At 47.2% G+C, this 23,943-nt stretch overlaps 1 protein-coding gene across 1 annotated transcript in view; it reads left to right on the plus strand.

Annotated features, from left to right (window-relative positions):
- kiaa1549lb (KIAA1549-like b) overlaps positions 1 to 23,943 on the plus strand; it is a 111,781-nt gene that overhangs the window by 71,654 nt on the left and 16,184 nt on the right. The window contains exons 15-17 of the mRNA XM_056279384.1: positions 1,353 to 1,483; positions 2,603 to 2,727; positions 4,585 to 4,826. Of these exons, the coding sequence (XP_056135359.1) occupies positions 1,353 to 1,483; positions 2,603 to 2,727; positions 4,585 to 4,826 (498 nt within the window). The remainder of the gene's footprint in view (positions 1 to 1,352; positions 1,484 to 2,602; positions 2,728 to 4,584; positions 4,827 to 23,943) is intronic.

Here is a 23,943-nt window from a genome sequence, read left to right on the forward strand (position 1 = left end):
AACGAGAGAGAGAGAGCGAGAGAGAGAGAGATTTGGCTTCCCTTTGAAATGATCTAAAAAAAAAAGGAAATAACATGATAAAAATCTCCCTGATGTCGCTTCACACATGCACACAGAACTGTGACTCTAATCTGATTGCAACTCTTTTCCTCCCAAATCAACCCTTTGTTAGCGTCATGATGCCATGGCAGGGTTTATCAGCCCCCCCCCCACAAAATAAATAGATAAACAAGTAAGTAAGTAAACAAAGTGCACATGCACGCACACAAATGCAGAAATATCTTAAAACAGGGAATGTAAAAATATTCTTTGCACATCAAAAAGCGCTTCTGATACTCCGCACATCTTAGCCTCAGGATCCAGTGTGTGTGTGTGTGTGTGTGTGTGTGTGTGTGTGTGTGTGTGTGTGTGTGTGTGTGTGTGTATGTGTCATACGGAGCATTCTCCATCCCTGCCTCAGTGGATGCAGTAGTGTAGCAGACAAAGCAAAAGTCTCTCTCTCTCTCTCTCTCTCTCTCTCTCTCTCTCTCTCTCTCTCTCTCTCTCTCTCTCTCTCTCTCTCTCTCTCTCTCTCTCTCTCTCTCTCTCTCTCTCTCTCTCTCTCTCTCTCTCTCTCTCTCTCTCTCTCTCTCTCTCTCTCTCTCTCTCTCTCTCTCTGTTATCATTATTACCAGACAATTAGGGGACAAACCATGGCTCTTTGATGTCACTGTCAGCCTCTTAGTCCTCTGAGCTGGGGTTTGATCAGCTCTAATGCAAACGACAGTATGGCGTTTGAAGCCGGTTAAACAAGAACTGCACAAAGCAATTGTTTGCTCAGTCAATGAAAAGGCACTCTCAACTTCATCGCGAACTCTTGCACGCACACATGTGCGCAGAATTACACATGCACACAAACACACACACACATACACACTGCTAGAGGGAACTGATACCCGATCAGAGCACTTGACAGCTGATAATATTGCTCGTGTGCCTCTGTGGTGTTGCTATGCCTGTAGACGTTGCAAGGGATTATTCTAACATTGTTATAACCAACCGATGACAGCCTACATGCTCTCAATTAGTCCCATTTTAGCGAGGCTTACTGACTTTTACAACACAGGTGCATTGCACTTTATGGATGGTGTTAGGAACTACTCCGCTTTTGGCGATTATTCAGTAAATACTTAAGACAAATACCTCGGATAGAACAGCAGCTACAGCCGTCACGGCTCGGCGTGAGTCCTGACTCTGGTTGGAGGGAGGAAGGGGAGGTAGGGGAGGAAGGTGAGGCAGGGATGACATAACCGGCCTGCGAGCCCAGCTGCCTGAGAGCTCACCGCCTCCCCTGTTGCTATGGTTACTTGCAGCAGGCTGCCGAGCGAGGATGGTTCCATCATCAGCGACGAATCAGAGAAGCTGAATTCCGGCAGGGGCCTGACGGTGCAGAAAGTCACAGCGCAGCAGAAACTGACAAAGGAGGAGAGCTGCAAGAGGGACGGTGAGAGACACACACACACACGCACGTGCACACGCACACTGGTGCAAATACAAATAATTTATTCCGCAATCCCCTCCGATGCCGGCTGGAAAAAAAGGGGCGACGGTTGCCACAGACACACAAGTCCCTTTCAATTCTTCACCCCCCCCCCCATAAAACACTTTCCTAGTTACCCTTTGTTTCTCCCGCACTCAGGTAATCTCAGAGAAAACCCACTGCGTCCGCAGTTTTTTTTTTTTTCTTTTTAATACGGGCAGAAAGGTAGCCACTCAGCAGTCGGCAGAGATGGATGAGATGAATATGCATGAGACAGACACTCTGCTGACATGTTGTGCTGTGTCGGAGCGGGGAAAATCTTGGCATGCACACACGCACACTCACTTTGGAAAAAACAAATAAGTGAAGGCTCTGTGTAGTCTCATCTCTCTATCTCGAGCCCCCATCTAACATGTGGCATATCTCTCGTTACGCTTCCGACTGCGTTGCGCTGACTGGAGAGAAGGCCTATTTTTGGTGTTTTGCCATTCAAGTGAAAAGTGTCAAGCGCTTGGACTGATTCGCTCCTCTATTTTTATTTTTTGTCTGCCAAAGCTGACTCAAAAGACAGCTATACTTGTATATTTGTCAGTACAACTGTCTCGTTTTTTTTTCTCCCCCCGCCCCACAGGTTTGCTACGTAGTTGAAAGCCAGACAAATTACTTATGAATTGGGCCGAACCCTCGGAATTTCATTTTCATAACGACTGGCGGTGAATAATTCATCAGCAGGGTTGGGGGGAGGGGTTTGATTTGAATCCAGTTTGTATGACGTACAGTCAGGAAAGAGTCCGTCCGCTTCTTCCGTCACAGAGATGTGCTGCTACAGCCTCTGAGGTCAACACTGTAGCAGCTGTGATTTATTGCCTTTGTCAACCACTTTATTCACTGACAAAGGCGACTGGTGTCTAATGGAATCACATACTGTCAGTCACTGAGGGCCAAGGTGACCAGCAGCCAACACACTATGAGCTCTGTGTTTGTGTGTGTGTCAAGAGAGAGTAAAAGAGACGTTTAGGTTGGTAATTAGGCAAATTTATAATGTGTTTATGTGTTTTTGAATCCCCCGCTGTTGTTTTGCAGATCCATATGACACCTCATCTGGCTCCCTGCAGCTCATTGCCATAAAGCCAATGGCAGCTCAGCCCACCTACTCTCACCCGACATCCTCTGACCGCAGCCACGACTCGGCAATCCTCAATGGAGAGGTCAGATGTCACAAATACACACACACACACACACACACACACACACACACACACACACACACACACACACACACACACACACACACACACAAAGGCTGCTTGCACTTGTGTGAATCCACAAGTGAAGGGATGTGCAAATCCAGGCAACCTATAACCTCTGTAATGCTTTTAACAAGGTAACTTCAGGGCATCTGGGTAGTGTAGCGGTCTAGTCCGTTGCCTACCAACACAGGGATCTCCGGCTTGGTCGGGCATCCCTACAGACACAATTGGCCGTGTCTGTGGAGTGGGAAGCCAGATGTGGGTATGTGTCCTGGTCGCTGCCCTGGCGCCTCTTCTGGTCGGTCGTGGTGCCTGTTCTGGGGGGAATAGCATGATCCTCCCACATGCTACGTCCCTCTTTTGAAACTCCTCACTGTCAGGTGAAATGAAGCGGCCGGCGACTCCACATGTATCGGAGGAGGCACGTGGTAGTTTGCAGCCCTCCCCAGATCGGCAGAGGGGGTGGAGCAGCGACCAGGACGGCTTGGAAAATAGGGTAATTGGGCAAGTACAACTGGGGAGAAAAAGGGGGAAAGAAAACAAGGTAACTTCAACCGCTGTCGCCTCACTTCACCAGCTACCTCACCGCCTCAATTCCTCACTTTATAGTTTCCAAAATCTGAATTTTTTTCCCCCTTTTTCTCCCCAATTGTACTTGGCCAATCACCCCACTCTTCCGAGCCGTCCCGGTCGCTGCTCCATCTCCTCTGCCGATTTGGGGAGGGCCGCAGACTACCACGTGCCTCCTCCGATACATGTGGAGTCACCAGCCACTTCTTTTCACCTGACAGTGAGGGGTTTCACCAGGGGGACATAGCATGTGGGAGGATCACGCTATTCCCCCCAGTTTCCCCTCCCCCCCGAACAGGCACCCTGACTAAGCAGAAGAGGTGCCAGTGTAGCAACCAGGACACATACCCACATCCGGCTCCCCACCCGCAGACACGGCCAATTGTGCCTGTAGGGACGCCCGACCGAGCCGGGGGTAACAAGGATTCGAACTGACGATACCCATGTTGGTAGGCAATGGAACCAAAATCTGAAATTTAATTGAAAAATAGCTGAAAATAGTTGCGGTGCTTAATATTGAAAAGTAGAAGTTTGAGTTCGGAGAGGGAGATTAAATGCCCGAAATGTCTCTTAAATCTTGAAAAAGAGGTGTTTTGCTGTTGTGGCCGTAACCCCTTCCTACATCGGATTACAAATTTACCTGTGACTTTTGGCTCTCTTCGTGTTTCCAGCTTTGACATCAGCTTCAGTCATTTTGCAAATTATTATCGTCCACGCCCATGGTGCTTTAAAAGACTTCCCTCCATCCCTAAAATATATACGACTCGTCTTTAGAAGCTGAATCAATTGTCAACTAAGGGACTCGAGTTTCCCTCAGTACTCTGATTTTAAAAGTACCATTACTTTTCAGAGTCGGTGTCACGCCTTTCAAGTAGTTTCCATTTCAGATGGTTTGAAGCGTTACTCCTCCCTGGGCCGTCAGAGGAAATACTAAAACGTCTCCGACACCAGGCCCATTCTCATCGGGGAGGTTTTAAAGCAGCCAAAATGAAAATGAGTGGAAGTCAAAGACGTTATTAATTTATTATTTCCAATTTTATTTGATTGTGGTTACAACAAAACGGTTTCTTTCAGAACGTTTTATTCTCAACAACCCCTTTTTTCCAGTCTTGCACACAAAGAGAGAGAGAGAAAAAACCACTGTCAAGATTGCAAAGACGAGGTCTGAAGCAAAACTTCACTACTTAGGAAGTGCAGCGTGCCGCTCTTTGTTCTAATCTCTGCATAACATCTCTTCGTCTGCAGGTGAGCCTGGCCCTGAAGCAGAAGTCAGACATCGAGCACTACAGGAACAAGCTGAGGCTGAAGGCCAAGAGGAAAGGTTATTATGATTTCCCCACGGCCGACGGCAGCAGCAGTGGCGGCGGCAGGGTCCCGCCGCAGGGGCAGCGGCAGGGCCACGACTACGAGCGGGCAACCGGCGAGCATGGCAGAGCCATGGAGCCCGACGAAGACCGGGGGTCGACCTACGTCAAGTCTCGCAGAAGGTGAGGGTCATCAAAGGGTAATGAGGAGTGGTTCGTTAATGCTATCGTTAACAGTTAGGAATATGTATTAGCTCTCCATGTATAAAGTTTGAATCAGTATGAATTTTCCAAGTCTGTACATATAGTATATATACTTAAAGGTATAAGGCGGCACAGTGGCGCAGTGGTTAGCACAATCACCTCACAGCAAGAAGGTCCTGGGTTCAAACCCCGGGGTTGTCCAACCTTGGGGGGGGGGTCATCCCAGCATGTTCTCTGGTTCCCTCTCACAGTCCGAAGACATGTAGGTCAGGTTAATTGGCCATACTAAATTGTCCCTAGGTGTGAATGTGTGGGCCCTGTGATGGATTGGCAGCTTGTCCAGGGTGTCTCCCTGCCTGCCGCCCAATGACTGCTGGGATGGGCTCCAGCATCCTGTGACCCAAATTCGGATAAGCGGCTTGGATAATGGAAAAAAAATGTTTAAAGGTATATTATGTACATACATGTATATGTGCAGACAATTATGTATGTATTTGCATACATGGATACTACATGTGTGGACATGTGTGGGTATGTGGGTATGTAGACATATCCACACGTACACATGTATTTGTGCCTATATATATGTATTGATGTTTGTCTTTATTATCCCCACCAGGTGCTAGCCTGGGAGGGGATAGTGCATTTGGTTGTGCATATGCATGTGTGTGCGTGTGTGTGTGTGTGTGTGTGTGTGTCTGGCTAATCTCGCATACTACTGGGCCTATCAGCCTGAAATTATGTTATGTTACAGTTATGACTATGGTCAAGAACCTCTCGTGGTTGCAGTGATTCGAAACCTTTGAAAAACGTTTGTTCTCCGTTCCATTGCTCCCTCTCGTCATTCACTCTCTAGCTCGCTCAACCAACGCTGCTTCATCATTACCCAATCTAAGTCAACCGTGCGCATGCACGACTCACATCTATGGCTGACTTAGATTGGGCAGCCACAGTGTCAAAATGTTAGTTACGTATTGTAGCTCCAGATTCTGTGAGTATAGCTGTAGCCCTCTAAGAGCTGTCGCTACTGGAGTATATCCCTGCACACATGCACGGTCATGTAGATTTTCTTTCACTCCCTTGTGCTCTGCATGGGCCTCCCGCACTGACTTTATATAACTCCTAAGTAAACTGAGCTCTGCTTCCAAATAAGCCAGCTTTTTCTTCAGCTGATGTTGAGGAGGAGCTAGTGGGGCCCGAAACGTAGAGGGCTACGCCTCTACTCATAGAGTCTGGAGTTACAGTATGGAACTACTATATTTCATATAGTCTTCACCCTCTAAGAGCTGTCACCGTTGGGATAAGGGCAAAGGTGGATGTGATCAATGCCCCACTGGACTACCGGAGTCCACAAGCACTAACACACACCAGTAAACAAGCGCCATATGCACAAAAAGGATAAAATAATATTAGCTGTGCCATGGCCTTCTCCTGCTCCAAGCCCTGTCTGAATGGCCAGGGTGAAAACAACGTCAGCAGAGCAGGAACGAGGGGGCAACATAACTCACTGAGCCACTATGGTGTGAGTAGACGGAGATATCACATAGCCTGAGGGTGCTCACAGCAAGTGCACATACACACACTCACACACAGTGAACTTATATCAGGACAGCAGGCAGGAACATTTCCTTTTTTTTTTTGCACTGTGGCAGACTCAAGACCTCATACAAATAAATAGAAGAGAGCCACAGCACATGGCAGCCTGTGGCGCATGTACTGGCTCTCTACAGTGATGACTGTGTGTACGTAACCTACCCAAAGCTGACCGTGTGTTGCTGGTCGCCAAGCACGTTCAATACTGAACGAGTTAGAGAACACTCGCACGTATCATGCAGATAGAACCGATTAAGAGAACACGGTGAAGTCCAGGACACCGCTGTACATATGTTTTCCACTGCCATTCCTCTGAGGAGAGCTTTGGAGGAGGACAAAGCTCTCATAGAGTAGGCATGAATACCAGGAGGGGGTCCTCCCCCTTTGCGACATATGTCTGCGTGATAACTGGCAGATACAGCTGGCTGACAGCCAAATCCCCCCCACCCCACCCCCTGAAGCGAGAGAGGAAGTCAGCCACAATCATCTGCAACCCCAGCATATGGACGACCTTGAACTTAAAAAGCTGTAAAGCCAGATACCAACGGGTTATCTGCACATTTGCATCCTTCATGCGGTAGAGTCACTGGAGTCGGGCATGGTCCAAACAGAGAATGAATGAGTGCCTCAGGAGGTAGAAGCTGCGGTCACCGACCACTCATCTGATGGCCAGGCACTTCTTTTCGACGGTGCTGTACCTTTGCTCCCCCTCCGCCAACTTGCGGCTTATGTACAGCACCAGGCAATTGAGTCCCTCCACCTCCTGGGACAAAACGGCCCCCAGACCTTTGTCTGACATGTCAGTCTGCAAGACAAAAGGGAGCGAGAAGTTAGGAGTGCGGAGGGGCGGCTCCCCACAGAGGACTTGTTTAACCCTCTCGAACGCCACCTGGCACTGCTCCGTCCACTGGACCAGATTTGAGGAAGCCTTTTGGGTGAGCTTGGTTAGGGGACTGGTCAGCTCCGCAAAGGTGGGGGACGAACTGTCTATAATAGCAGGCCAGTCTCAGGAATGCCGTCACCAGTTTTTTTTGTCTTAGACCTTGAGCTGGCTGCAATTGCTGCAGTTTTCTCTATCCGGGGGTGCACCAGCCTGTTGCCTAAGTGATACCCCAGATACTGTACCTCCCGCCACTCAACCGTCCACTTCTTCAGGTTGGCTGTGAACCCGGCCTACCTCAGAGCACCACCATCAACTCCTCCATATGCTGGTCCCAGCTGCTACTGTGGATGATCACGTCTTTCAAGTAGGTTGCAGCATAGGCAGCGTGTGGCCTCAGCATCCAGTCCATGAGGTGGAGAAATATGGCTGGAGCTCCGAACAGCCCGAACGGAAGTGTCACGAACTGGTACAAGCCGTCCGGCATAGAGAAAGCTGTTTTTTCCTTAGACTCTGGAGACAAAGGAATCTGCCAATAGCTTTTGGTTAAATCTACTACTACTGCTACTACTTTCGGCCCCTCCCGTTAGGGGTCACCGCAGCGGATCATCTGTTTCCATTTCTTCCTGTCCTCTGCATCTTCCTCTGTCACACCAGCCACCTGCATGTCCTCTCTCACCACATTAATAAACCTCTTTGGCCTTCCTCTTTTCCTCTTCCATAGCAGCTCCATATTCAGCATCCTTCTCCCAATATACCCAACAACTCTCCTCCACACATGTCCAAGCCATCTCAATCTTGCCTCGCTTGCTTTGTCTCCAAACCGTCCAACCTGAGCTGTCCCTCTCTAATCCTGTCTTTCTTTGTCATTCCCAGTGAAAATCTTAGCATCTTTCAACTCTGCCACCTCCAGCTCTGCCTCCTGTCTTTTCATCAGTGCCACTGTCTCCAAACCATATAACATAGCTGGTCTCACAACCATTTTGTAAACCTTCCCTCTAACTTTTGCTGGTACCTTCTGTCACAAATCACTGCTGACAATCTTCTCTACCCACTCCACCTTACCTGCACTCTCTTCTTCACCTCTCTTCTGCACTGCCCGTTACTTTGCACAGTTGACCCAAAGTATTTCAACTCGTATGCCTTCGTCCCCTTACTCCTTGTATCCTCACCATTCCACTGTCCTCCCTCTCATTCACGCATAAATATTCTGTCTTGCTCCTACTGACTTTCATTCCTCTTCTCTCCAGTGCATACCCCCACCTCTCCAGGCTCTCCTCCACCTGCAACCTACTCTCGCTACAGATCACAAGGAGGCACCTGCTTGATCTCGTCCGTCAACCTGTCCGTCACCATTGCAAACAAGAAAGGGCTCAGAGCCGATCCTTGATGTAATCCCACCTCCACCATGAACCCATCTGTCTTTCCAACCGCACACCTCACCACTGTCACACTTCCCTCATACATATACTGCACCACTCCTACATACTTCTCTGCAACTCCTGACTTCCTCATACAATACCACACCTGCTCTCTCGGCACCCTGTCGTATGCTTTCTATAATCTACAAAGACACAATGTAACTCCTTCTGGCCTTCTCTATACTTCTTAATCAACATTCTCAAAGCAAACATCACATCTGTAGTGCTCTTTCGTGACATGAAACCATTCTGCTGCTCGCTAATCGTCATCTCTTCTCTTAACTTAGCTTCTATTACTTTTTCCCATACCTTCATGCTGTGGCTGATCCACTTTATACCTCTGTAGTTGCTACAGTTCTGCACATCGCCCTCGTACTTGACAATCAGTACCAGTATACTTCTTCTCCATTCCTCAGGCATCAGCTCACTTTGCAAGATTGTGTTAAACAACCTAGTTAAAAACTCCACTGCCACCTCCCCTAAAAATCTCCATGCCTCCACAGGTATTTCATCTGGACCAACTGCCTTTCCATCTTAATCCTCTTCATAGCTGCCCCCACTTCCTCCTTGCTAAACCACTGCACTTCCTGATTCACTATCCCCACATTATCCACCCTTCTCTCACTCATTTTCTTCATTCATCAGCCCCTTCTCCACCTTCTCAACACACTCTTCTCACTTGTCATTACATTTCCATCTCTATCCTTGATCGCCCTTACCTGCTGCACATCCTTCCCAGCTTGGTCCCTCTTTTTAGCCAGTCGGTACAAGTCCTTTTCTCCTTCCTTAGTGTCTAACCTGTTATACAGCTCACCATATGCCTTTTCTTTTGCCTTTGCCACCTCTCTCTTCACTTTACGCTGCATCTCCTTGTACCCCTGTCTACTTTCTTCATCTCTCTGCCTATCCCACTTCTTCTTTGCCAACCTCTTCCTCTGTATACTTTGCTGTATTTCCTTGTTCCACCACCAAGTCTCATTGTCTTCCTTCCTCTGTCCGGATGACACACCAAGTACCTTCCTAGCTGCCTCCCTCACTATTTCTGCAGTGGTTACCCAGCCATCTGGTAACTCTTGACTACCACCCAGTGCCTGTTTTAACTCCTCCCTGAACTCCACACAACAGTCTTCCTTCTTCAACTTCCGCCATTTGATCCTTGGCTCTGCCTTCACTCTCTTCCTCTTCTTGGTCTCAAAAGTCATCCTACATACCACCATCCGATGCTGCTTAGCTACATTCTCCCCTGTCACCACCTTGCAGTCTCCAATCCCTTTCAGATCGCGCCTTCTACATAAGATATAGTCCACCTGTGTGCACTTTCCTGCACTCTTATATGTCACCCTGTGTTCCCCCCTCTTCTTGAAATATGTACAAACCTCAATTCCAATGAAGTTGGGACGTTGTGTAAAACGTGAATAAAAACAGAATACAATGATTTGCAAATGCTTTTCGACCTATATTCAATTGAATACACTACAAAGACAAGCTATTTAATGTTCAAACTGATAAACTTTATTGTTTTTTGCAAATATTCACTCATTTTGAATTTGATGCCTACAACACATTCCAAAGAAGCTGGGACAGGGGCAACCAAAGACCGGGAAAGTTGAGTAATGCTCAAAAAACACCTGTTTGGAACATTCCACAGGTGAACAGGTTAATTGGAAACAGGGGAGTGTCATGACTGGGTATAAAACGAGCATCCCCGAAAGGCTCAGTCGTTCACAAGCAAGGATGGGGCGAGGTTCACCACTTTGTGAACAAGTGCGTGAGCAAATAGTCCAACAGTTTAAGAACAACGTTTCTCAATGTACAATTGCAAGGAATTTAGGGATTGTGGATACAGTCCAAAATATCATCAAAATATTCAGAGAATCCGGAGAAATCTCTGCATGTAAGCGGCAAGGCCGAAAGCCAACATTGAATGCCTGTGACCTTCGATCCCTTAGGCGGTACTGCATTAAAAACCGACATCAATCTGTAAAGGATATTACCACGTAGGCTCAGCAACATTTGGGAAAACCATTGTCAGTTAACACAGTTTGTTGCTACATCTACAAGTGCAAGTTAAAACTACCATGCAAAGCGAAAGCCATATATCAACAACACCTAGAAACGCCGCCGGCTTCTCTGGGCCCGAGCTCATCTGAGATGGACTGACGCAAGTGTGCTGTGGTCTGACGAGTCCACATTTCAAATTGTTTTTGGAAATCATGGACGTCGTGTCCTCCGGGCTAAAGAGGAAAAGGACCATCCAGATTGTTATCAGCGCAAAGTTCAAAAGCCAGCATCTGTGTCGGTATGGAGGTGTGTTAGTGCCCATGGCATCATGGGTAACTTGCACATCTGGGAAGGCACCATTAATGCTGGAAGGTACATACAGGTTTTGGAGCAACACATGCTGCCATCCAAGCGATGTCTTTTTCAGGGACGTCCCTGCTTATTTCAGCAAGACAATGCCAAGCCACATTCTGCACGTGTTTCAACAGCATGGCTTCGTAGTAAAAGAGTGCGGGTACTAGACTGGCCTGCCTGCAGTCCAGACCTGTCCCCCATTGAAAATGTGTGGCACATTATGAAGTGCAAAATACGACAACGGAGACCTGGGACTGTTGAGCAACTGAAGTCGTACATCAAGCAAGAATGGGAAAGAATTCCACCTACAAAGCTTCAACAATTAGTGTCCTCAGTTCCCAAACGCTTATTGAGTGTTGTTAAAAGGAAAGGCGATGTAACACAGTGGTAAACATGCCCCTGTCCCAGCTTTTTTGGAACGTGTTGCAGGCATCAAATTCAAAATGAGTGAATATTTGCAAAAAAAACAAAACAATAAAGTTTTATCAGTTTGAACATTAAATATCTTGTCTTTGTAGTGTATTCAATTGAATATGGGTGGAAAAGGATTTGCAATTCATTGTATTCTGTTTTTACTTACGTTTTACACAACGTCCCAACTGCATTGGAATTGGGGTTTGTATTCACCACAGCTATTTTCATCCTTTTTGCAGAATCCACCACCATCTGTCCTTCCACATTTCTCTTCTTGACACCATACCTGCCCATCACCTCCTCATCACCGGTTTCCTTCACCAACATGCTCGTTGAAGTCCGCTCCAATCACCACTCTCTCCCCCTTGGATTTGACTATATAGTATATATATATAGTATTATTATGAGTAGAGTATTACAGTATGATTAGCCTTTGGCTAAATCCAGTGTCATAAAAAAGTGATCCGAGCCGACCCAGGTGTTCGTTGACCTGTGGCATGGGATATGCGTCAAACTTCGACAAGTCATTCACAGAACTGTATAGTCTAGCAGTGACTACACTAGTTACTGCTAGACTTCTCTATTACCCCAGTACATCCTGAGCCTGAGAGCAAAACTCCATACATTTTTAATGGTGCTTGGACCACCTTCCCAGCTTTCTTTAATCAGGTCCAACATACTTCTCGGCGTTCTGCAAAACAACAATTGAAAGGGCGAAAACCCCATGGTGGCCTGAGGCACTGCCCACACTACAAATAACAGAGGATTTAACCAATTATCCTAATTGCGGCTGTCCTCATGCATGAACTTCCGAATCTGTTTGGGGGTGATACACGCTCATGCGGATTGATTTTCTGTCCAATAATTCGTGGAGTTCGTGAAGTGTTAGTGACATAACCGAGGTCCCTTAGTCCATCAAAATCTCTTTCGGAATTCTGACACGGGAGATTACATGAAACAATGCCTGCGCAATGCTTTTAGCTGAGATGTTGCGCAGCGGCACCGCTTCAGGATAGTGCGCTGCGTAATCCACTATGATTTACAAAGCAATATCCGCATGCACTCCAATGTAATGGCTCAACGAGAGCTATGACAATATGCTCAAACAAGATCTGAATTAATGGTAATGGGCACAATCATACTTTTTGGGTGGCCAGCAGGTTTACCAATTGACATTCCCGGCAAGACACACACCACTGCCACAAGTCGCCGTGAATGCCCAGCCAGTAAAATTGAGCCATTATGGGTTGTGATGGGTTATATTGATACCAGCGAATACTTGTGAATATCTCCATGCACACATCGAATTTGCACCGATGACGCCTCTACCAATGCCTTAGGCCAAACCAGGTTTTGATGGAATATCATCTGCATGCAGCCTGTGTCCACCAATACCTGATATATACCCCCTTGCATATGTACTGCCAGTTCCAGACCGGGCAAGGGGGCTGGTGGGCCAAGAACCCGGACGACCTGGTCCACCCCCATTAACGGACTCTCTGCCAGTGGCCCGGCCTCCCGCATCACCAGCACTCCTGGCCTAATATTAGAGGCGCCCCCTGTGGTTCTGGGAGAGCTGAGGCTGAATCTGGGCCCTGTGGCGAAGGGAAGAGGGAGGGGTAAGAGCGGGAACGTGGTGTGGGGGTTATTGGCCGCTACCTGGAGGTGTGTAGGAGTGTGTGGGTGGGTGAATCCCAGGCCGGTCTCCTCTGCGGGGCTGGGATTGGGTGGCCCGCCGGTGCTGGTTGGCAGTCCCAGACTGGAAGGACAGGGCATTGCGCAGGTCCTAGGTTGTTCCGGTGGCATCTGGACGATGCTTGGCATCCTCCTTATTATATTCTTCATATAACTTATAATTCCATTATAATTCTGTTATCCTCTTTCAATGTTATGTTCTGTAAATTGTGTACACACAACATTCATTGCATGTCTTTCCACCTTGGGAGAGAGGGCTCTCCTCTGTTGATCTTCCTGAGGTTTGTTCCTATTTTTTCTCCCTGTTAAAGGTTTTTTTTAGGGAGTTGTCCCTTATCCGATGCGAGGGTCTAACGACAGGATGTTGTATTGCTGTAAAGCCCACTGAGGTAAATTTGTAATTTGTGATACAAATAAATATATACAAATAAGATTGACTCAAAGGGTGAGGCGGTCCTTCGCAAGGATTACGGCCCTCCCCAGGTCATCCAGACGGTGGCGCTGGACCCAGCTGCCAGTTGCAGGGGGCAGGCAGGCGATGAACTGCTCCAGTGCCACTAGCTGGAGGACATCATCGCTGTTGTCTGGGCCCGGTTGCAGTAACTGTTTCACTGCATTGTGGAGCTGCCATGCTAAAATGAAGGGACGTCTGTCAGTGCCCTCCAGGCCGAAGGTCTTTAACTGGCACTCATGTCCCTCTAGCTTGAGCCCCACCTGGTCCAGGACGGTCCACCAGATAGAATAGTAGTTCCCCTGGGAGGATGCCAGTAGGCTGTGCGCTTCGTCATCTGGCCACCCACATTCCGATGCTATGCTCTCGGGGATGGCTAGATAAACTTCAGGGTCGTCGACGGATGTCACCATAGGTGGGGTGATCTGGGGCCAAGGAGACAGGAAGGCGTCCAGATCACCCTTGCGGACAGCCGGAGGGGAGCGCAGCAGCTCTCTCAACAGAAAGCCCTGTCTACTGCCTGCTGGGTGGCCAGCCCCTGCAGGACTTGTGTCTGCTGCTGCTGCTGCATTTTGGCGAAACAGTAGAGGGCTTGCCCCAGCGAAGACTCCTGATGCTCCATTCTACCTGTACAGGCCACCACTGTGGCAAGAGACTTGCCAATGGAGCGGATTCAGGATGGAGGGATGGACACAGGTTAAGTGATTTAACACATGCATTTTTATTTACAATGTCTCTTGGGGTCGTCTTCGTATGTGCACTCTTTGTAAGGCCGGCACACTCTGGTGCTGTAGCCGTTTGCAGCCTCACTCTCTCAGTGTTGTAGATCGGCGACTGATTCTCTGGCTCGCCCTCTCTTCCTCTCAGTGCCACTCCGGTGTTGTGGCTCACCTGTGTCTGTGTCAGTGTCAGTCAGTGTCAGCCCAGGACCCAGCTTCACTGCAGAATATAAAGAACAGTTTATTAGTTGGCACACCTACGGCTGATCGCCAATCAGCCTCACTATCGCCCCCCCCCAGCCTTCAGCTGAGGCTAAACCCCACCACCACATGGAGGAAAAGCGTAAAAGAGAGCTCTGAGCTATGGTCGATGAGAGAAGGCATCCACTCCCAGTGGAGGAGTGTCCCCTGCGCTCATGGAGAACCATATCCCGCTCTGTGCATTTCCTCGTAAGGCGAACAGATCCACCTCTGCTCTCCCGAACCTGTCCCACAACACTTGAACAATTGTTGAATTCAGCCTCCACCCATTTTGGGAGGGACCTCCACATAACACCAGATCCGTGGCTCAGTTCTCTCTGCCTGGGCGGGATATAGACTGCCCTGATGGAGCGCAGAATCGTGTGGCATCACGGCAGGAGGATTCTTGCCATTTCCAGCAGCCGAGCTGAGCAAACACAGGCCCTGGCAATTTATTTGAGCCGCTGTTGTCTTATTGTTTGTCCTCACCACCATATGCTTGTCTTTCAACTGTGGAATAAATGTTTCGGCACTTTCAACACTGTGGACAGCCCCAAGCTATGTGGAGCGATCGGGGCTCTGGCGACTTTCCTCCCACCACGAGAAACTGACACATTCTTCCCCATTCGAAAAAAGACGTGTCTGTGTACACTGATATGTTTGACGTAACTCTCCCAGGGGGAGCCCCTGCTGACAAAACACGAGTGTTTTTCCAATATGTCAGGTCCGGCTGCGGGGGGGCGGGAGGGGGGGTAGTCACCATGCATCCCGTGTGATGCAACGGGTTGCTGCGGAGATGGCAAATCATCTCTGGATTTTCCTCATGGGAAGAAGACCCTGCAGGACCGCTACATGGCTGGCTGACATCATGCCCAGTAGGCCCATTACAGACAGAGCCCTCACCGCTTTGTGAGGCACAATGTGTGACAGGAGAGAGCTGAGCGCCTTAGGGGTATGGTGAGTTGAACACTAAGGAAGGAGAAAAGGACTTGTACCGATTGGCTAGACAGAGGGACCGAGCAGGGAAGGATGTGCAGTAGGTTAGGGTGATGAAGAATAGAGATGGAAATGTGCTGACAAGCGAGGAGAGTGTGTTGAGAAGCTGGAAGGAGTACTTTGTGGCGCTGATGAATGAAGAACGTGAGAGACAGAGAAGGTTGGATGACGTGGGGATAGTGATTCAGGCAGTGCGGTGGATTAGCAAGGATGAAGTGAGGGCAGCTATGAAGAGGATGAAGAATGGTAAAGGCGGTTGGTCCGGATGACATATCTATGAAAGCATGGGGCTGTTTAGGAGAGATGGCAGTGGAGTTTTTAACTAGCTTGTTTAACGCAATCTTGGAAAGTAAGAGGATGCCTGAGGAGCGGAGAAGAAGTATACTGATACCGATTTTCAAGAATAAAGGTGATGTGCAGAGCTGTAGTAACTACAGAGGTATAAAGTTGACCAGCCACAGCATGAAGATATGGGAAAGAGTAGTGGAAGCTAGGTTAAGAGGAGAGGTGATGATTAGCGAGCAGCAGTATGGTTTCATGCCAGGAAACTGCGTTACATATGCGATGTTTGCTTTCAGACTGTTGATGGAGAACTATAGAGAAGGCCAGAAGGAGTTACTTTTTGTCTTTGTGAATTTAGAGAAAGCATATGACAGGGTGCCGAGGAAGGAGGTTGCATGAGGAAGTCAGGAGTGGCAGAGAAGTATGTAAGAGTGGTGTAGGATATGTATGAGGGCAGTGTGACAGTGGTGAGGAGTGCGGAAGGAGTGATGGATGGGTTCAAGGTGGATGTGGGGTTACATCAAGGGTCGGCTCTGAGCCCTTTCCTGTTTGCAATGGTGATAGACAGGTTGACGGACGAGATCAGGCAGGAGTCTCCGTGGACTATGGTTTTCGTGGATGACATTCTGATTCGTAGTGAGAGTAGGGAGCAAGTTGAGAAGAGCCTGGAGAGGTGGAGGTATGCACTAGAGAGAAGAGGAATGAAAGTCAGTAGGAGCAAGACAGAATACCTATGCATATGAATGAGAGGGAGGACAGTGGAATGGCGAGAATGCAAAGAATAGAGGTGGTGAAGGTGGATGAGTTTAAATACTTGGGGTTAACCGTTCAAAGTAACGGGGCATGCAGAAGAGAGGGGAAGACGAGAGTGCAAACAGGGTGGAGTGGGTGGAGAAGAGTGTCAGGAGTGATTTGCAAAAGAAGAGTACCAGCAAGAGTGAAAGGGAAGGTTTGCAAGGTGGTAGTCAAACCAGCTATGGTTTGGAAACAGTGGGACTGACAAAAAGACAGGAGGTGGAGCTGGAGGTGGCAGAGTTTAAGATGCTAAGGTTTTTGTTGGGCGTGATGACGATGGATTAGGAAAGAGTATATTCGAGGGACAGCTCAGGTTGGTTGGTTTGGCGATAAAGCAAGAGAGGCAAGTTTATGATGGTTTGGGTATGTGCAGAGGAGAGATGCTGGGTATATTGGGAGAAGGATGCTGAAGATGGAGCTGCTAGGCAAGAGGGAAAGAGGAAGGCCAAAGAGGAGGTTTATGGATGTGGTGAGGGAGGACATGCAGGTACTGGGCAGAGGAAGATGCAGAGGACAGGAAGCGATGGAAACGGATGATCCACTGTGGCGACCCCTAATGGGAGCAGCCAGAAGAAGAAGAGCGCTGTATATTAAAAACTTTTATTCTCCATATTTTCCATTCAATCGACTTGGGCACTGTGCAAAAATCTTATAACGGCAGGAAAAACATTGGTTTTTCTGTCCGTGTGTGCTTGTATCTGTGCGCTTCTAATCTGGCATACTACTGGGCCTGTCAGCCAAATAATTTTTGTGCACAGTTATGACTGTATGTTCAAGGATGTCTCGTAGTTGCAGTGATTCAAACCCTTTGAAAAACCTTTTTTATACCACAAATTGAGTGCTAACTCAATTATGGTATGCCGTGCCTCCAATATTTTCCCTTCTCTGGTAGGTGAAAAAAGGGGTGTTTTTTTGTTTTTGTTTTTTTTGCCAAATCCGATCATGAGAGAAGGGGAGATATGCTGAGTGCACTCTTCTAGTTTGTGTGCTGGTATCTACAGATGTGTATGTGGGCTTATGCTTGAATGTAAGTGTATGTATGCATATGCACATACAGGTGTACACTTATCCATTTATTTATTGATTTTTTTGTAGGCCAGACTTAAATCTGGGTGGCGCAGTGGTTAGTGCGGTCACCTCACAGAAAGAAGGTCCTGGGTTCGAGTCCTGGTGTAGTTCAACCTTGGTGGGTCATCCCGGGTCATCCTCTGTGTGGCATTTGCATGTTCTCCCCGTATCTGTGGGTTTCCTCCGGGTGCTGCGGTTTCCTCCCACAGTTCAAAGACATGTAGGTCAGGTGAATCGGCCGTACTAAATTGTCCCTAGGTATGAATGTGTGTGTGTGTGTCGGTCCTGTGATGGCCTGGCGGCCTGTCCAGGGTGTCTCCCCGCCTGCTGCTCGATAACTGCTGGGATAGGCTCCAGCGTGCCCGCGACCCTGAGAGCAGGATAAGCGGTTTGGATGGACTTAAATCATTTCTCATAGCTCATATGAGATTAAGGTATGATTTATTTCATCAGCCATTACTTTTCTTTTATTATTCTTAACAACACTTTGAGTTGCATGATGGGTTGCATGATGGGTGTAACACTTCACTAAGTGCTCAGTCAGTCGAGGAAGATATACTGACTGTATGACTGATTGGTAATAAAGATTATAAAAAATAAAGTGAAGGGCGGGTGGGAAAGCAGTCTAGGTCGTGTTTAGTTTGAACAGAAAGGAAAAGCAATGATTAAAATAGTACAGGTAACTTTTTGGATTTTGGCATCACCTTTTTTGGGGGGGGGGTTTTGTCTCCTCAATTGTACTTGGTCAATTACCCTATTTTCCGAGCCATCCTGGTTGCTGCTCCCCCCACCTCTGCTGATCCGGGGAGGGCTGCAGACTACCACATGCCTCCTCCGATACATGTGGAGTCGCCAGCTGCTTCCTTTCACCTGACAGTGAGGAGTTTTGCCAGGGGGACGAAGCACGTGGGAGGATCATGCTATTCCCCCCAGTTACAGGCTCCCCAACCAACCAGAGGAGGCACTAGTGCAGTGACCAGGACACACACCCACATCCGGTGTCCCACCCGCAGACATGGCCAATTGTGTCTGTGGGGATACACGACCAAGCCGGAGGTAACAGGGGGATTCGAACCAGCGATCACTGTGTTGGTATGCAATGGAATAGACCACTATGCTACCCAGACGCACCGGATTTCGGCATCACCTTTTACACCACTGTTGCAAAGACATCCAAGGCCGTTTTTTCCCCTCCATAGCATAACTACAAGATGTGCATTTATTTACAAGCAGTAGCTTAAAAGACTATGGCAGGAGAAGAGGAGCTGTGGTCACAGGTAAGGTAAAGCAGAATTGCTGTGCTTTTATATGTGTGCCCTAAAGCAATCTCTATATTTCTGGAGAAGTTTCATGCCTAATGGTAGTCAAAATGCATAGCCAAAGTCTTGTAGGAGACTGATGTGAACGGCGATTGCGTCATTCTCCCATAAGCCATCACACTATGTGACCAAAATGAATTTAATGATGATACGTCAAAGCAAAAAAGTTACCTGGTGCTGCTTTAAGGATATCAGTAACGCTATTGTTTCCGCTTCTTTCAGAAATGAAGGGATATCTTATATCGCCTCGTATTTGCATGATTGGTCTTTCTATCTGTGTCCAGTTCTTTGCCCCGGCTTGCCTAACACGCTTATGTAGGAGTAAAACCACCCACTGTAATGTTGTCATTATTCTGTCTTAGCATCCAGAGGAGAGACCCATCAAGCCTGTCTGATTAGTTTGATTCTTATCCCGAGCCTCCATAATGGACATAAGAGGCTTGGCTGTAGTTGGCTCAGAGCTAGACAGTCCACGGGGGTGATTCTGTGCTGCTTATGCTCTACAAATGCAGATAAAGATGGACAGAGTCTCAGTTCATACAGATTCGGGCCAAGCGCGCAAACAGTGTGTTCCACAGCAGATTAACATTTACGCCTGGTGCCTCTGCTCAAAGTGGAGAGCACCATTTCAATGTTTGCTTGTGTAACTGAAGGGTTGGGCAAAGTGCTTATTTCCATATTTCCGCCTCTGGTAAGGGAGATTGGGGTGGTAATGTAACTGTACAAATGTGCTTGTTTGTTAGCTTGTTTGTTTTGAATCTGATCTGATACAGAAAGAGTACACTCCAACTTCTGAAACAACAGCAAGTTTACAAACTGGTAACTGATGGGTGTCTGGTTCTCTTACCTGAATATGCTTTATTTTTTTGTACTAGTTACTGTATCAGTATTTAATTTTCATTACTGTATACCTTCTTAAGAACGTCCTTATTTTCAAGATTTGTTAATACTATGTCCTTAATATTGGAATTGTCCAGTCGCACTTGACGAAGTATTTAGAAATGTTTGAGAATGGGTTTCAGATGCAGAGGCAAGCGGTGACTTTGCAGAGATTTACTGTTGCTAGCTATCCAAGAGGATAGTTCAATGAAAATATACCTGAGGAAGAGGATAACAATAAAAATATGCTTATAATGAATGACAAGTAGTCTGACCGAATGCTCCTAACTTTATGATGAAATAAGTTATTCTGTTTTATCCTGTCCTGTCCTATCCTATCCTGTCTCATTCTATCATATCTTATCCTGTCCTGTCCTGTGCTGTCCTGTCCTGTCTTGTCCTGTCCTATCCTGTCTTATTCTATCCCATCCTATCCTACTACTACTACTACTTTTGGCTGCTCCCGTTAGGGGTCACCACGGCAGATCGTCCTTTTCCATTTCTTCCTGTCCTCTGCATCTTCCTCTTGTCACACCAGCCACCTGCATGTCCTCTCTCAACACATCCATAAACCTCCTCTTTGGCCTTGCTCTTTTCCTCTTCCCTGGCAGCTCCATATTCAGTATCTCTTCTCCACACATGTCCAAGCCATCTCAATCTTGCGTCTCTTGCTTTGTCTCGAGACTGTCCAACCTGAGCTGTCCCTCTAATACACTCGTTCCTAATCCTGTCCTTCTTCGTCATTCCCAATGAAAATCTTAGCATCTTCAACTCTGCCACCTCCAGCTCCGCCTCCTGTCTTTTCGTCAGTGCCACTGTCTCCAAACCATATAACATAAATGGTCTCACAACCATCTTGTAAACCTTCCCTTTAACTCTTGCTGGTACCCTTCTGTTGCAAATTACTCCTGACACTCTTCTCTACCCACTCCACCCTGCCTGCACGCTCTTCTTCACCTCTGTTCTGCATTCTCCATTACGTTGGACAGTTGACCCCAAGTATTTAAACTCATATGCCTTCGTCACCTCTACTCCGTGCATCCTCACCATTCCACTGTCCTCCCTCTCATTCACGCATAGGTATTCCATCTTGCTCCTTCCCACTTTCATTCCTCTTCTCTCCAGTGCATACCTCCACCTCCCCCTCTCCAGGCTCTCCTCAACCTGCTCCCTACTCTCGCTACAGATCACAATGTCATCCGCAAACATCATAGTCCACGGAGACTCCTGCCCGATCTCGTCCGTCAACCTGTCCATCACCATTGCAAACAAGAAAGGGCTCAGAACCGATCCTTGATGTAATCCAACCTCCACCTTGAACCCATCTGTCATTCCAACCGCACACCTCACCACTGTCACACTTCCCTCATACATATACTGCACCACTCCTACATACTTCTCTGCAACTTCCAACTTCCTCATACGATACCACACCTCCTCTCTCGGCACCCTGTCGTATGCTTTCTCTAAATCCACAAAGACACACTGTAACTCCTTCTGGCCTTCTCTATAGTTCTCCATCAACATTCTCAAAGCAAACATCGCATCTGTGGTGCTCTTTCGTGGCATGAAACCACACTGCTACTCGCTAATCGTCACCTCTCCTCTTACTCTTTCCCATATCTTCATGCTGTGGAGACTCCTGCCTGATCTCGTCCGTCAACCTGTCTATCACCATTGCAAACAGGAAAGGGCTCAGAGCCGACCCTTGATGTAACCCCACATCCACCTTGAACCCATCCATCACTCCTTCCGCACTCCTCACCACTGTCACACTGCCCTCATACATATCCTACACCACTCTTACATACTTCTCTGCCACTCCTGACTTCCTCATGCAACCTCCTTTCTCGGCACCCTGTCGTATGCTTTCTCTAAATCCACAAAGACACACTGTAACTCCTTCTGGCCTTCTCTATAGTTCTCCATCAACAGTCTGAAAGCAAACATCGCATATGTAACGCAGTTTCCTGGCATGAAACCATACTGCTGCTCGCTAATCATCACCTCTCCTCTTAACCTAGCTTCCACTACTCTTTCCCATATCTTCATGCTGTGGCTGATCAACTTTATACCTCTGTAGTTGCTACAGGTCTGCACATCGCCCTTGTTCTTGAAAATCGGTACCAGTATGCTTCTTCTCGACTCCTCAGGCATCCTCTCACTTTCCAAGATTGTGTTAAACAAGCTAGTTAAAAACTCCACTGCCATCTCTCCTAAACACCTCCATGCCTCCACAGGTATGTCATTTGGACCAACTGCCTTTCCACTCTTCATCCTCTTCATAGCTCCCCTCACTTCTTCCTTGCTAATCCACCCACTTCACTATCCCCACATTATCCAACCTTCTCTCTCTCTCATTTTCTCCATTCATCAGCCCCTCAAAGTACTCCTTCCACCTTCTCAACACACTCGCCTCACTTGTCAGCACATTTCCATCTCTATCCTTGATCGCCCTAACCTGCTGCACATCCTTCCCAGCTCGGTCCCTCCGTCTAGCCAATCAGTACAAGTCCTTTTCTCCTTCCTTAGTGTCTATCTAACCTGTCATACAACTCATCATACGCATTTGCCTTTGCAACCTCTCTCTTTGTTTTGTGCTGCATCTCCTTGTAACTCCTGTCTACTTTCTTCATCTCTCTGACTTTCCCGCTTCTTCTTTGCCAACCTCTTCCTCTGCATACTTTGCCATCCTATCCTATTCTATCTTGTCCTGTCCTGTCCTGTCCTGCCCTGTCTTATTCTATCCCATCCTATCCTATCCTGTCCTATCCACCTTTTATTAAATATTCAATACCTTTACTTAATGGACATGTCTGGCACAATGAAACTAAAAGTCATCAGTTTAACTTTTCATTTCCTAAAACTTTCAAAATGGCTTAATAAAACATTAAACAGCACATTTGATTTAATTTGTAAATGACTAATATAGCGGGGATTTTTAAAGCTTTATCCATGACTGTTCTCATTCGTCTCAAGAACTGTGACGGAGCAGTCTAGTCCTCATTCATGAGCTGACCTTTGAGTAACAAGTATAAGTAAGGGTTGGTGATCAGGGTGGGCGGGGTTTCATATTTTGATGATTTGATCTGATAGGCTCTGTAAATGTATGTCTTTTGATATGGGTAACAGAAAAAGGTCAACTGAGAGAAGTTGAACTAGGGACCTCTTTAAAAAAGGGAAAATTGAAAAACTGAATTTTATCATTAATAGTTATATTTATTTTCCAGTAGAACAGGACATTAGAAAATGCAAGATGATTAAAGTAGGAAATGATGTCATAAAATATTTGTGTTTCTATTTCTGTGAAACTTTTAAACCTGCAATCTGTAACTTTTCTCCGTAAGTTATTCTGTTTGAAACGTGACGACATTTTGCCCGTGTCCAATGGTGTTCTGATATAGCTTTATGTTGGCGGCAGAGAGAAAGATACCTGTTGCAGCTGATTTTGTTCGACTACAAACAAGGTGTAGCGACCATCGCTCATATGCCGTCACCTAAGCAGTAAACAGTTCCCAGCCTTATAAAAATGGCATCCTCAGAACAAAGCTAACCTAGGCAACCTAATGTCTTATAAACTACATATAACTATGTTGTAACACCATTCATCAGTTGTACTGATCGTGTGTCCAGTATTGCCACATCACTTTTCATGTTTTAATCTTACTTCCTGCTGGAGTTGTTTCCAACACGCACATGTTTGCCGCTGCACCAGTGTTCATGTCTACTACTACAACTACTACTACTACTACTACTTTGCACCAGTGTTTGTGTGATCCAGTCAAAAGATTTCAGCAGTATACGGAGACTGGGGAGTGTCTCCACATGTGGTAGAGATGCCAGTTTGTATTATGTAACCTGGATCCATGGTCCAGATGGATAAACATCTATTTATTAAGGGGGAAAGGTCATGGATATCCGCTCTAAATTAATTGAACATGTTTCACCCTGACAAGTCTAATATGGAGACACTGTGCTGCGCTGTTTTC

Source organism: Lampris incognitus, chromosome 4 (assembly GCF_029633865.1).
Source record: "Lampris incognitus isolate fLamInc1 chromosome 4, fLamInc1.hap2, whole genome shotgun sequence".
NCBI lineage: Eukaryota > Metazoa > Chordata > Actinopteri > Lampriformes > Lampridae > Lampris > Lampris incognitus.